Below are 11,309 nucleotides of genomic sequence, written 5' to 3' on the forward strand. Positions count from 1 at the left end.
ATTTGCTAATGATCTGGAAAGCTCCTGACATAGACAGAGGTGGCAGCAGAGAGCACTGTGTCTGACTGGAGAAAATCCACCACTACCGGCAGGGCACATAGCAGCTGATAAGTACAGGAGATTTCTGTAATAGAAGTAAATTACAAAAAGCTGACACCACCCAAGCTGTAACTAATAATACATCCCACTATCACACATGTCTAACAATTCTATGTCCAGCACACAACACTAATAAAAAAGCTAAAGGTTCAAACTACAATTCGCCTTCGTGGGATCTGTCGTTCTGTAACAACTGGAGGGCAACAGGTTGGGCGATCGCCGCTGTAGGAGATATCAGATAGTATAGAAGAAGGTTTCAAACCTTAAGCTGAGGCTCCTCTTCATCCAGAAGGGACAGGATACCAGCTGTGGGAGAACAAGACAATAGATATGACGTCACATGTCAGAGGTGGGGAGACAAAGGGCAGCTTTAAAGGGATAGAGCAGGGCAATCATTTTACATTTAGGGTATGTTCACACTGAGTAAATCCCACGTTAATTTTTTGAGCGGAGAGGCGCAAGCTGACACTGAAGCAGGTGGGCATTCCACCTGTTTTACTCAATGTGAACGGGCCCTTAAAGGGGAACTATCAGCAGGTTAGACACATCTAAGGGTGGTATTACATGGAGCGATTATCGTTCGAAAAAATTGTTAAATCGTTCAGATTTGAACGATAATTGTTAAGTTTAATAGCAGACAACAATTAAATGACCAACGATAGTTTGATCGAATTTGGAACTATTTTTATTGTTGATCGTTTGCAAATTGTTCGCATGTTATAAGACGTCATTCGGTCGTTCGCAGTAGCAGAAAACGCAGTGGTGACGACAGGATGAACACAATATCATAAGTAATGATCATCGTTCCGTGTAATTGGGTGAACGATTTCAGGTTCGCCATAGCGGTCGTTTGAGTTGGTTAATCGTCAATCATCGAAAAATCACTTTGTGTAATACTGGGGACACTAAGGAGGAAGGCATGTGTCTTACCTTCCTCCTCGGTGCCGGTCCTATGCTGTTAGTCGGGGTAAAGCTGCTCCGGAGCACCGCCACATCTTCCCACCCCTTCTAATGATAAACAATACAGCAGGTGGGCTGGATGACCCTGTGGGGGTGGGGCAGTGCTCTTTGCCAAAGATTACACCAATTACAGTGCGGGACCACCACCGAGGTGGAGGCTATAGCCCCCTATAAGACCCTTAGCGCTGAGGAGGAAGAGGAAGGTTTCTGCAGGTTAGAGTCATCTATTTCCCCTTTATAAAACCTTTTACAGAATTTCTTAACCCCTTGAGGGTGTAACTGTATGTCCTCATGCGGGTGGGGGGGTTCAGAGAGGGGTCGCACAGCAACCCCGCTCTAAACCGCCGCAATCCCGGGTGCTATCTGCAGCCCAGGACCGCGGCAATTAGCGGGCGCGGTCCGATCACTGTGCCCACTAATTAGCCTTTTAAATGCAGCTGTCAAAGTTGACAGCTGCACTTAAAATGCAGGTTTTCCCCTTCCCTGGTGTCTAGAGCAAAAGTGCAAAATTGGGCATTTTTTGGTGGCATCAACTCCAGAAAAATTGTAATAAAAAGCGATCGAAAAGTCACATATGAGCAATCAAGGTACCGATAGAAAGTACAGATCATGGCGCAAAAAATGACACCTGACACAGCCCCATAGACCAAAGGATAAAAGTGCTATAAGCCTGGGAATGGAGCGATTTTAAGGGACATTTATTTTTAAAAAAAGGTTTTTAAAAGCCAACAAATAAAATAAGTTACACAAGTTACATTTCGTTGTAATTGTAACAACTTGAGGAACATAGATAACAAGACAGTTTTAAACATACACACAAAACCTCTGCAAATTAAAAAAAAATACAACTGCTATGGCCTTTTAAACACGTGGAGGGAAAAAACGAAAAGGCAAAAATGAAAATTAGCCTGAAGGGGTTAAAAATCGCTTGTACAATTGATACTTCTGAAAAGTGTCATTTAAAGGAGAGTTACAAGTATAAAATTGTTTCTCTGGAATACCCCTTTAAGACCCAATACTGTACAGTTCACTCTGAATAGGTGTGCGGTTTCAGGGGGATCAATGCCGTGACTTTGGCCAGGGACGTTGATCAGTCATTGGAGCGATTCTCAAGGCTTTACTCCTCCGACACTGACCAACAGAGAGAAGACCAACTAAGAAGCCATCAGATCCACCTCCAATCACTCGGAGCCCCATTCCTTCCCAAACTAAGAATGACCATTCCTGTAAAACAGCGGCTTGGGAAAAGTTCCCTTCAAGGACGAAGCTTTTTTTGTTTCTTTCAGTCTTGTCCCAGGAGCAACAAGTTTTTTGAAGCTGTCAGTATTACTATGTGAGAACTTGATTTTGTGGTAAATATATAGGGTATTTTTTTACTTTATTTTTTTAAATAAATTTGAATTTTTTGTCACAAAATAGGACTTAACAATAGGATCATTTAATTAATGGTTTGTATTAAAAGGATTGTTCACCTAAAAACAAATTCTTTCAAATTAACTGGTGTCAGAGATTTGTAATTCTATTAAAAAAATCTCAAGTTGTCCAGTACGTATCAGCTGCTGTATGTCCTGCAGGAAGTGGTGTATTCTCTTCAGTCTGACACAGTGCTCTCTGCTGCCACCTCTGTCCATGTCAGGAACTGTCCAGAGCAACAGCAAATCCCCATAGAAAACCTCTCCTGCTCTGGACAGTTCCTGACATGGACAGAGGTGGCAGCAGAGAGCACTGTGTCAGACTGGAGAGAATACACCACTTCCTGCAGGACATACAGCAGCTGATATGTATGGAAGACTGGAAATTTTTAAATAGAAGTAAATCACAAACCTGTATAACTATCTGACACCAATAGATTTAAAAGAATTTTTTTCCCTCTGGACAAACCCTTTAAGTAATCTTACACAAAGCAATCAGAGTGGAGGAGAATAATGGAGGTAGATCAGCAGTCAGTGTGCTCTGCCCTAGAGAGGCTTCTCTTATGGTTAGGAACGGTGGTTTTGTGCTTGCAGTGTGGATTTACACCGTACACAATGTCTATAGAGTATATAGGAGACACAGTATACACTGTATACAGGAGACATCGTATACACTCCATATAGAGTATATAGGCGACACCGTACACACTGTACATAGAGTATATAGGAGACACCGAGTACACTGCATATAGAGTATACAGGCGACACCGTACACAGTGTATATAGGAGACACCATATACACTGTATACAGGAGACACCGTATACACTGTATATAGAGAAGGGGTGTCAAATCAGGCCCTCCAGCTGTTGCAAAACTACAATTCCCATCATGCCGGGGCAGCCAAAGCTTTAGCTGCAGGGGCATGATGGGAATTATAGTTTTGTAACAGCTGGAGGGCCTGAGTTTGACACGTGTGATATAGAGTATACAGCAAACACCGTACACAGTGTATACAGAGTATATAGGAGCACACAGTGTATACAGAGTATATAGGAGCACACAGTGTATACACTGTATACTCCCATATACTCCCATATACTCCGTATATAGGAGTATACAGTGTATATAGGAGTATACAGGAGTGTATAGGAGTATACAGGAGTGTATAGGAGTATACAGGAGTGTATAGGAGTATACAGGAGTGTATAGGAGTATACAGGAGTGTATAGGAGTATACAGGAGTGTATAGGAGTATACAGGAGTGTATAGGAGTATACAGGAGTGTATAGGAGTATACAGGAGTGTATAGGAGTATACAGGAGTGTATAGGAGTATACAGGAGTGTATAGGAGTATACAGGAGTGTATAGGAGTATACAGGAGTGTATAGGAGTATACAGTGTATATAGGAGTATACAGTGTATATAGGAGTATACAGTGTATATAGGAGTATACAGTGTATATAGGAGTATACAGTGTATATAGGAGTATACAGTGTATATAGGAGTATACAGTGTATATAGGAGTATACAGTGTATATAGGAGTATACAGTGTATATAGGAGTATACAGTGTATATAGGAGTATACAGTGTATATAGGAGTATACAGTGTATATAGGAGTATACAGTGTATATAGGAGTATACAGTGTATATAGGAGTATACAGTGTATATAGGAGTATACAGTGTATATAGGAGTATATAGGAGTATACAGTGTATATAGGAGTATACAGTGTATATAGGAGTATACAGTGTATATAGGAGTATACAGTGTATATAGGAGTATACAGTGTATATAGAGTATATAGGAGTATACAGTGTATATAGAGTATATAGGAGTATACAGTGTATATAGAGTATATAGGAGTATACAGTGTATATAGAGTATATAGGAGTATACAGTGTATATAGAGTATATAGGAGTATACAGTGTATATAGAGTATATAGGAGTATACAGTGTATATAGAGTATATAGGAGTATATAGAGTATATAGGAGTATACAGTGTATATAGAGTATATAGGACCCCGTCCATGGCGGCCCCTCCAGCACACAATGAGCCGGGCCTGCCGGGTGACTCAGCATGTGCCGCCCGCTCCCCCTCCTCCTCCTCCCGGCAGCGCTGACAGAACACCCCGCCTCCTCCGCCCCCGGGGCCCCTCACACCGCCCGGCCGCACATCTATCCCCAGAACATGCCGCCTCCGCCGCTCCGGACAATGAGTCAGCGGATCCCGGCCTCCTCACCGGGTGACCGTCTCTCCTCACCGCCCTCCGCCCGCTATGTGCACACTCACCCGCCGAGGTGATCATTGTCCTCCGTGTCTTTGCTCTACTCTGTTCCTCGGTATTCCGGTGATCCGCTCCCGGCACAGAGCTGTATCAATCTGCTACTTCCGGCGCACTGCATACGTCACAGCGGAACCGGAATTGACTCAGCATCTTTCTGGTCCTCCAAATGGCTACAGTCAGAAGACGCTCTATGTCTAGTCATGTGACTCGCTGGATGTGCGCATGTGCCGTGTGGTCTCCTGCACTGTACACAGATCCACACACCCTCCTAGTGCTAAACCTGAGGGAAAAAGCAATAGGAGGGTGTGTTTTGTGCCCGTGTCAGTAGAATTGGCACAGTTGCCCCTAGCAACCAATCAGATTGCACCCTTCATTTTCCAAAGAGTCTGTGAGGAATGAAAGGTGGAATCTGATTGGTTGCTAGGGGCGACTGAGCCAGTTTCACTATACACCATATTTGATAAATCTCCCTATGTTTCCTCAATGATGTAATTTGGCCGTTTAACCCATTAAAGGGGTAATTCACAATATTTTTTCTTTTAAATCAACTGGTCCCAGCGAGTGCCAGAGATTTCTAATTTACTTCTATTAAAAAATCTCCAGTCTTCCAGCACTTATTAGCTGCTGTATGTCCTGCATGCGGCAATACCAAATATGTTTATTTTATTTTTTGTTTCATTTATAAAATGGGTAAAAACTTTTACAATGGGAAGATTTTTTGTTTTTTTTTATTAATAAAAAGAACTTTAAAAAAAAAAAAAAAAAATTGACATTAACATTTAGACCCACTAGGGGGAGACATTTTACAATAAATTGATTTTTATTGTGAACAGTTTCTCATAAAAACCTATACACCATCTGTCTGGATGAGGAAGTCATTAAAGGGGTACTCCAGTCCGGGGGTATTTTTTACCAATGGCCGGGAAGGGGGTTATAAATGGCGCAGGTGACTTACCTCCTCGGTTCCAGCGCCGGGTCCCGGATTGCGGCGCCCCGTACCCCCGGCCCAAGTCCGCTTCCTGGTTTATAACCACCCCCTCGCCGGCCATTTAATTGTCCAGACTGGTTTCTCCCTCAAACTATTCACCTACAGGTTTCATAACAGCCTGTAGTCACTTATCCCCGGCTGTGATAAGGTTGGTGATGCATCAGCTATGCTGAGAGCATGAGGAGTTGGCAGAGGAGGAAGATTGGTACGAATGGGAGGCAACAGGATTGATGGCTACCAATCCAGGGTGGTGGTAGGACAAGCGCCAAAACGCTACAAGCCTTAGGCTAGGTTCACACTGCGTTTTCAGCATCCGTTTAACCGATCCGTTGTTTGCAAAAAACAGATACATTTGTGTGCATCCGTTTTTGATCCGTTTTTCCATTGACTTCCATTATAAAAAAAAAACGGATGCGTTTTTTTGACGCACAATAAAGTACTGTTGACACTGCTTTTTTGACCGTTAAAAAAACGGATCCGTTAAACGGATTGTAAAAACGCAGTGTGAACCCACCCTTAGGGTCCTATTACACAAATCGATTTTTAACGATTAACAACCGCAAATTAGATTGTTTATCGTTAACCTGAAATCGTTCACCATATTACACAGAACGATAATCGTTAGTCACAATCGTTACTAGGATCGTTTATTCCTTCTGATCCCAGCAAAACAATGAACAATGCGCTATTACACTGACCGATTAGTGACCAAGTACGGAACCTGAGCGAACGGATGTGGAATTACAGCGAATGATTGGCGAACGATTAATGATAACTTTAGATTCCGATCAACGACATACGAACGATTTTTCGATCATTGGATGCAATTACACAAAACGATTTAACTTTAAACAATATAACGATTACCCCAGTTGTCACTTATTTAAACCTCTGTTAACCTTATTTTACTAATTTCTTAGCGCTCTACCCCTTCCTGGTGGCACAACATGCAAACCAACAGTGTCTTGTCATCACTGCACTTTGCCAGCGGAGATGCCAGGCCAGGGACATCCTCTGAGCTGGCTTTGGTGAGCTTAGTCTCTAGGCCTGGTGGCCATTTCCAGCCAACTAACTGGCTACTGGGTAGCTGGACCTGTGAGTCACTGAATGGCATTTTTTATATTGTGTAGAGCATTAGTCAGTAGGGGTGCCCCAAGGTGGGAAAGGTTGGGAAGTACTGGTCCATGTGAAAGAATGATGTTCTCATTCTGAGACAACCTTAGGCTGCATTCACATGTTCCGGGAAGTTGTCCGTGCTCATGGATCCGTGCGCACGGACAATTTTACAGACCATTGCTTTCTATTGGGCTATTCAGATGTTCCGTGATTTCACGAATCTCTGATCCGTTCCGTTAAAAAATAGGACATGTCATTAGTCGGAATGGATGCACGGAAAGGATTCCTCATAGAAATCAATGAGATCCGTGTTTTTCACGGACGTACACGGATGTGACATCCTTGTTCATCCGTGAAAAACACGGATGTCATGTAATCAATGTAATTTAAAATGCTTTAACACAGATCCGTGAAAAAAAACGACACGGATACAAAACGGATGAAAAACGGACTGTTTTGCATGGATTACGGAGGTAGCTGCCGGACCACAATCACGGACCGGAAAAAACACTGAACGTGTGAATGCAGCCTAAGGAAGGAAGGAAGGGTTTTCATTACTGCTGGACAATCTCTGTGGTTGAGCGAGTAAAACTTCCTGACCTGCCGGTTGATTCTGGTGACAAATAGGTCGACTGATGGTGAATCGAACCTCCTTGTGATCTGAACAAATATTTTTGGGTTTCGAAACCATTGATTGATTCAACTGTACTCTGCTGAGAAAGTCTGCTTGGGCGTTCAACTCCCCTTTCAGGTGAACTGCTGATAGTGAACGGAGGTTCTGCTCTGCAAACAGGAAGATCTGGTTGGATATGAAGCTCGGGCTGACAGCGGGCTCCCTGTTTGTTTATGTTAGATACAGCCGTGCTGTTGTAGTATAATAATACATCCTTTGAGGATACTGTGAGAGTTTCTGCAGAGCCTGGAAAATCATGTATAGTTCCTTGTAATTTGCTGTCTGGTTTCTAAGATGCACTGACCATCTGCCCTGCACAAATGTTTGATCCAGATGAGCCCCCCAACCCCAGGGACTGGCATCTATGTCAACTTTACTACATGTGATGGATTCCATCTTACCTCTTTGTAAGTTCTCTGGGTCCATCCACCACCTGAGGCTTAGGGTGTTATTACACAGGCCGATGGGGGCCCGATAACTGTAAATGAGTGCCGATCTGCTAGATTGGCGCTCGTTTACTGGGCCTATTATGGTGCGTTTACACAGGCAGATTTATCTGACAGATTTTTGAAGCCAAAGCCAGAAACAGACCCTAAACTGGGAACAAGTCATAAAGGAAAGACTGAGATTTCTTCTCTTTTCAAATCCATTCCTGGTTTTGGCTTCCAAAATCTGTCAGATAAATCTGCCTGTGTAAACGCACCATTACACGGCCCGATAATCGTTTAACAAGGGCTGCATGGACATCGTTACCGATGTCCCTGCAGTCCTTGGTTAAACTGCATACATAACCTATCTATGGTCCAGGGCTCCTCCTGCACTCTTCTCCCCGAGTCCCGCGCGCTGCAACTTCAGAGCGGCCTGAATTAGCTGATAGGCCGCTAAGCCAACCACTGGCCGCAACTGTGCCGACCTTCGATTGGCTGAGCGGCCTGTAATGTATGCACTTTGCATATCATCAGCCGTGCACTGCTATTACACGTAGCGATGCGTAGTCAGTGCCCGACAATTATAGTTCCAAACCTATATTAACGATCAGCCATGTACGAGTACGGTACGAATAGTACATCCTGTTTTCTCACATAAGACTTTATGGCCAGCGGGGGGAGGGGAGGTAGACAGTGTTCATGCTGGGTTATGCTGCATTTACACAGAATGACTATCGTTCAAATTTGCACGATAATCGTACGTGTAAACGCAGCGAACGATCAAACGACAAGCGAGAAATCGTTCATTTTGATCTTACATGTCTTTAAATAGTCGTTCGTAAAAAATTTGCAGATCGTTCCATGTAAACAGTCATTCACCGATCTAACCTATGTGCGAGATAGGCTTAAGCGATCGCTAAACGATTTTTCCAGATTGATATATCATGCCATCTAAACGCTGATCGTTATAAAAAAAATCGTTAATCGTACGAATTATTGCTCTGTGTAAACGCAGCATTAGAAGCACTAACCCAGCCCATTAAAGAGACTAAGGACACATGATGCCGTCTCGGAGGGTGGGGGCCAGGAGCAGGGAGCGTGTTGGGTTGGACTGAGATATGATGATTCTATGCATTCGGTGGGGGTGAATGCCTCTAGATAGCAGCAAAACTGCAGAATCCGTAATTACTTTATATTGTAAAGATGGAAAGTTATGGGTGGGCAACGTAATAATGCAAAAAAAAAAAATTGGGGGGGGGGGGAACCCCTTTAACCTCCCCAGTCATGCCCCTTGTGGCTCTATTTAAAGGGGTTATCCAGCGCTACAAAAACATGGCCACTTTTCCCCCTACTCTTGTCTCCAGTTCAGGTGCAGTTTGCACTTAAGCTCCATTTACTTCTATAGAGCTGGGTTTCAAAACCCCACTCAGACTGGAGACAACAGTAGGGGGAAGTGGCCATGTTTTTGTAGCGCTGGATAACCACTTTAACCCCCCCCCCCGCACCCCCCAGTTGCGCCCCTGATGGCTCTAGTTAACCCCCTGTGTCTGTCTCAAATAAAAAAAAAACCCATCCCACTCACCTTACCTCCGCTACCCAGGTCTTCTCTCCGCTCTAGCCTGTGCCAGTCTTCTCCTGCAGGCGATGCGATGAAATGTCATCGCGCACAGCCCGCAGGAGACGCAATACGTGCGCCGCTCTGGTGGGGAAGGGGACAGCACTCACAGCCATCCCGCTCTGGTGGGGAAGGGGACAGCACTCACAGCCATCTGGCATCCACCACAGACACAGGAAGATGCTGTGTATGCCAGCTCCTGCCTCACTAGAGTGGAGAACGTCACAGAAGAGCCGCGGGCCGCATCAAGAGGTCTCAGGTGCCGGAGGTTCTCCACCCGTCATAATAATCTGCTTTCCTGTCCATTGGATCAGGATAAGAACCCAGGTCTTCAAAGGGGAGACTAGTTTTCTTCGCTATCTTGGCTACTGATGTGTCTATGGCTGGCGCTTTATCCCATGTACTACACTCCCCTTCCTCAAAAGGATACTTCCTTTTAAAGTGACATGGTATCAGGGCTTTTACACTTTTAGGCTGGGTTCACACTACGTATATTTCAGTCAGTATTGTGGTCCTCATATTGCAACCAAAACCAGGAGTGGATTAAAAACACAGAAAGGATCTGTTCACACAATGGTGAAATTGAGTGGATGGCCGCCATATAACAGTAAATAACGGCCATTTCAATATAACAGCCGTTCTAAAATAACAGCAAATATTTGCCATTATATGGCGGCCATCCACTCAATTTCAACATTATGTGAACAGATCCTTTCTGTGTTTTTAATCCACTCCTGGTTTTGGTTGCAATATGAGGACCACAATACTGACTGAAATATACATAGTGTGAACCCAGCCTTATGGAGTGAAAATGTACACATCTTCCTGGGAGCTAATACACAGCGTCTTCTGCTGATAATGCAACCTTGGTGTCCTCTTTGTTCTTAGACGCTCTACTACTAGAAAGCCCTTCTTGTTCATCATCAGAAGTGCTTATCTAGATTTCTCCCTCTTCCTGAGGCTCAGGAACAGTCAGAAAAGTGTCAGGAGCCGAGGAGAGACCTGGGTCCTCCACAGATGCAGTTATTATATTACTAGATGATCTAAATGTTCTACACATCGCTGACATATTGCCCTGGGGTAATCAAGAGCAGCTCTACATTCAGCACATTCTTTGTGGATGACCTCTCAGACACCAACAACATACAATCCAAATGACCCCATTAGTAAATAAGAAAGGATACTCTCTCCAAACATGGGTCCCATCCTCCCAAGTACCAGGACTTTCCGGATTGTATCTGGAAGATCTAGATGATCTTTCATGGCATCCTCTGGCCCTCCTCTCTAAAGTCTCAGACATGCTGACAGTACAGGGGGGTCTTTGCCAAGTGCAATGGCAGGCTGGCTGGCAGAGTCCTCCCTCCTGGACGCAAGGAGCATAGAAGAGGTGCCGAGGGTCTCCCGGCCTTTTAAAATGCCTGGTTCTCACAGAATCTATGCTTCCGCATGCATGTTATGTCACTGTGCAGCGTGCTAACGCACAGCTCCGTGATTGATGTGCGCTTAAGTCACAGGCTGGGGGATAGAGTACGGCCTACCCACCACAGCCCCCCAAAGACCTCCTAGAGGAAGCACTTCGGGGAACCACAGGAGACACCCTCACCACTCCAGTGGACCGCACACCAGACTTACGTTTTCAGGGAGCCCCACTAAGCATGAAGGGGCAACGGGGGACCTGCAGCCATGGAAAGGTGTGTAACTTCATCCCAGGAAGGGAATCTTTCAGA

At 44.5% G+C, this 11,309-nt stretch overlaps 1 protein-coding gene across 1 annotated transcript in view; it reads right to left on the reverse strand.

The window, feature by feature from the left end:
- PSMD1 (proteasome 26S subunit, non-ATPase 1) overlaps window positions 1-4,906 on the reverse strand; it is a 65,695-nt gene extending 60,789 nt beyond the window's left edge. Inside the window, exons 1-2 of the mRNA XM_069974464.1 lie at window positions 4,768-4,906; window positions 362-405 (exon numbers count right to left, since the gene is read on the reverse strand). Of these exons, the coding sequence (XP_069830565.1) occupies window positions 362-405; window positions 4,768-4,783 (60 nt within the window). The 5' untranslated portion in view covers window positions 4,784-4,906. The remainder of the gene's footprint in view (window positions 1-361; window positions 406-4,767) is intronic.
- Window positions 4,907-11,309: the final 6,403 nt, after the last annotated feature.

The sequence above is a fragment of the Dendropsophus ebraccatus genome, chromosome 6 (genome assembly GCF_027789765.1).
Source record: "Dendropsophus ebraccatus isolate aDenEbr1 chromosome 6, aDenEbr1.pat, whole genome shotgun sequence".
NCBI lineage: Eukaryota > Metazoa > Chordata > Amphibia > Anura > Hylidae > Dendropsophus > Dendropsophus ebraccatus.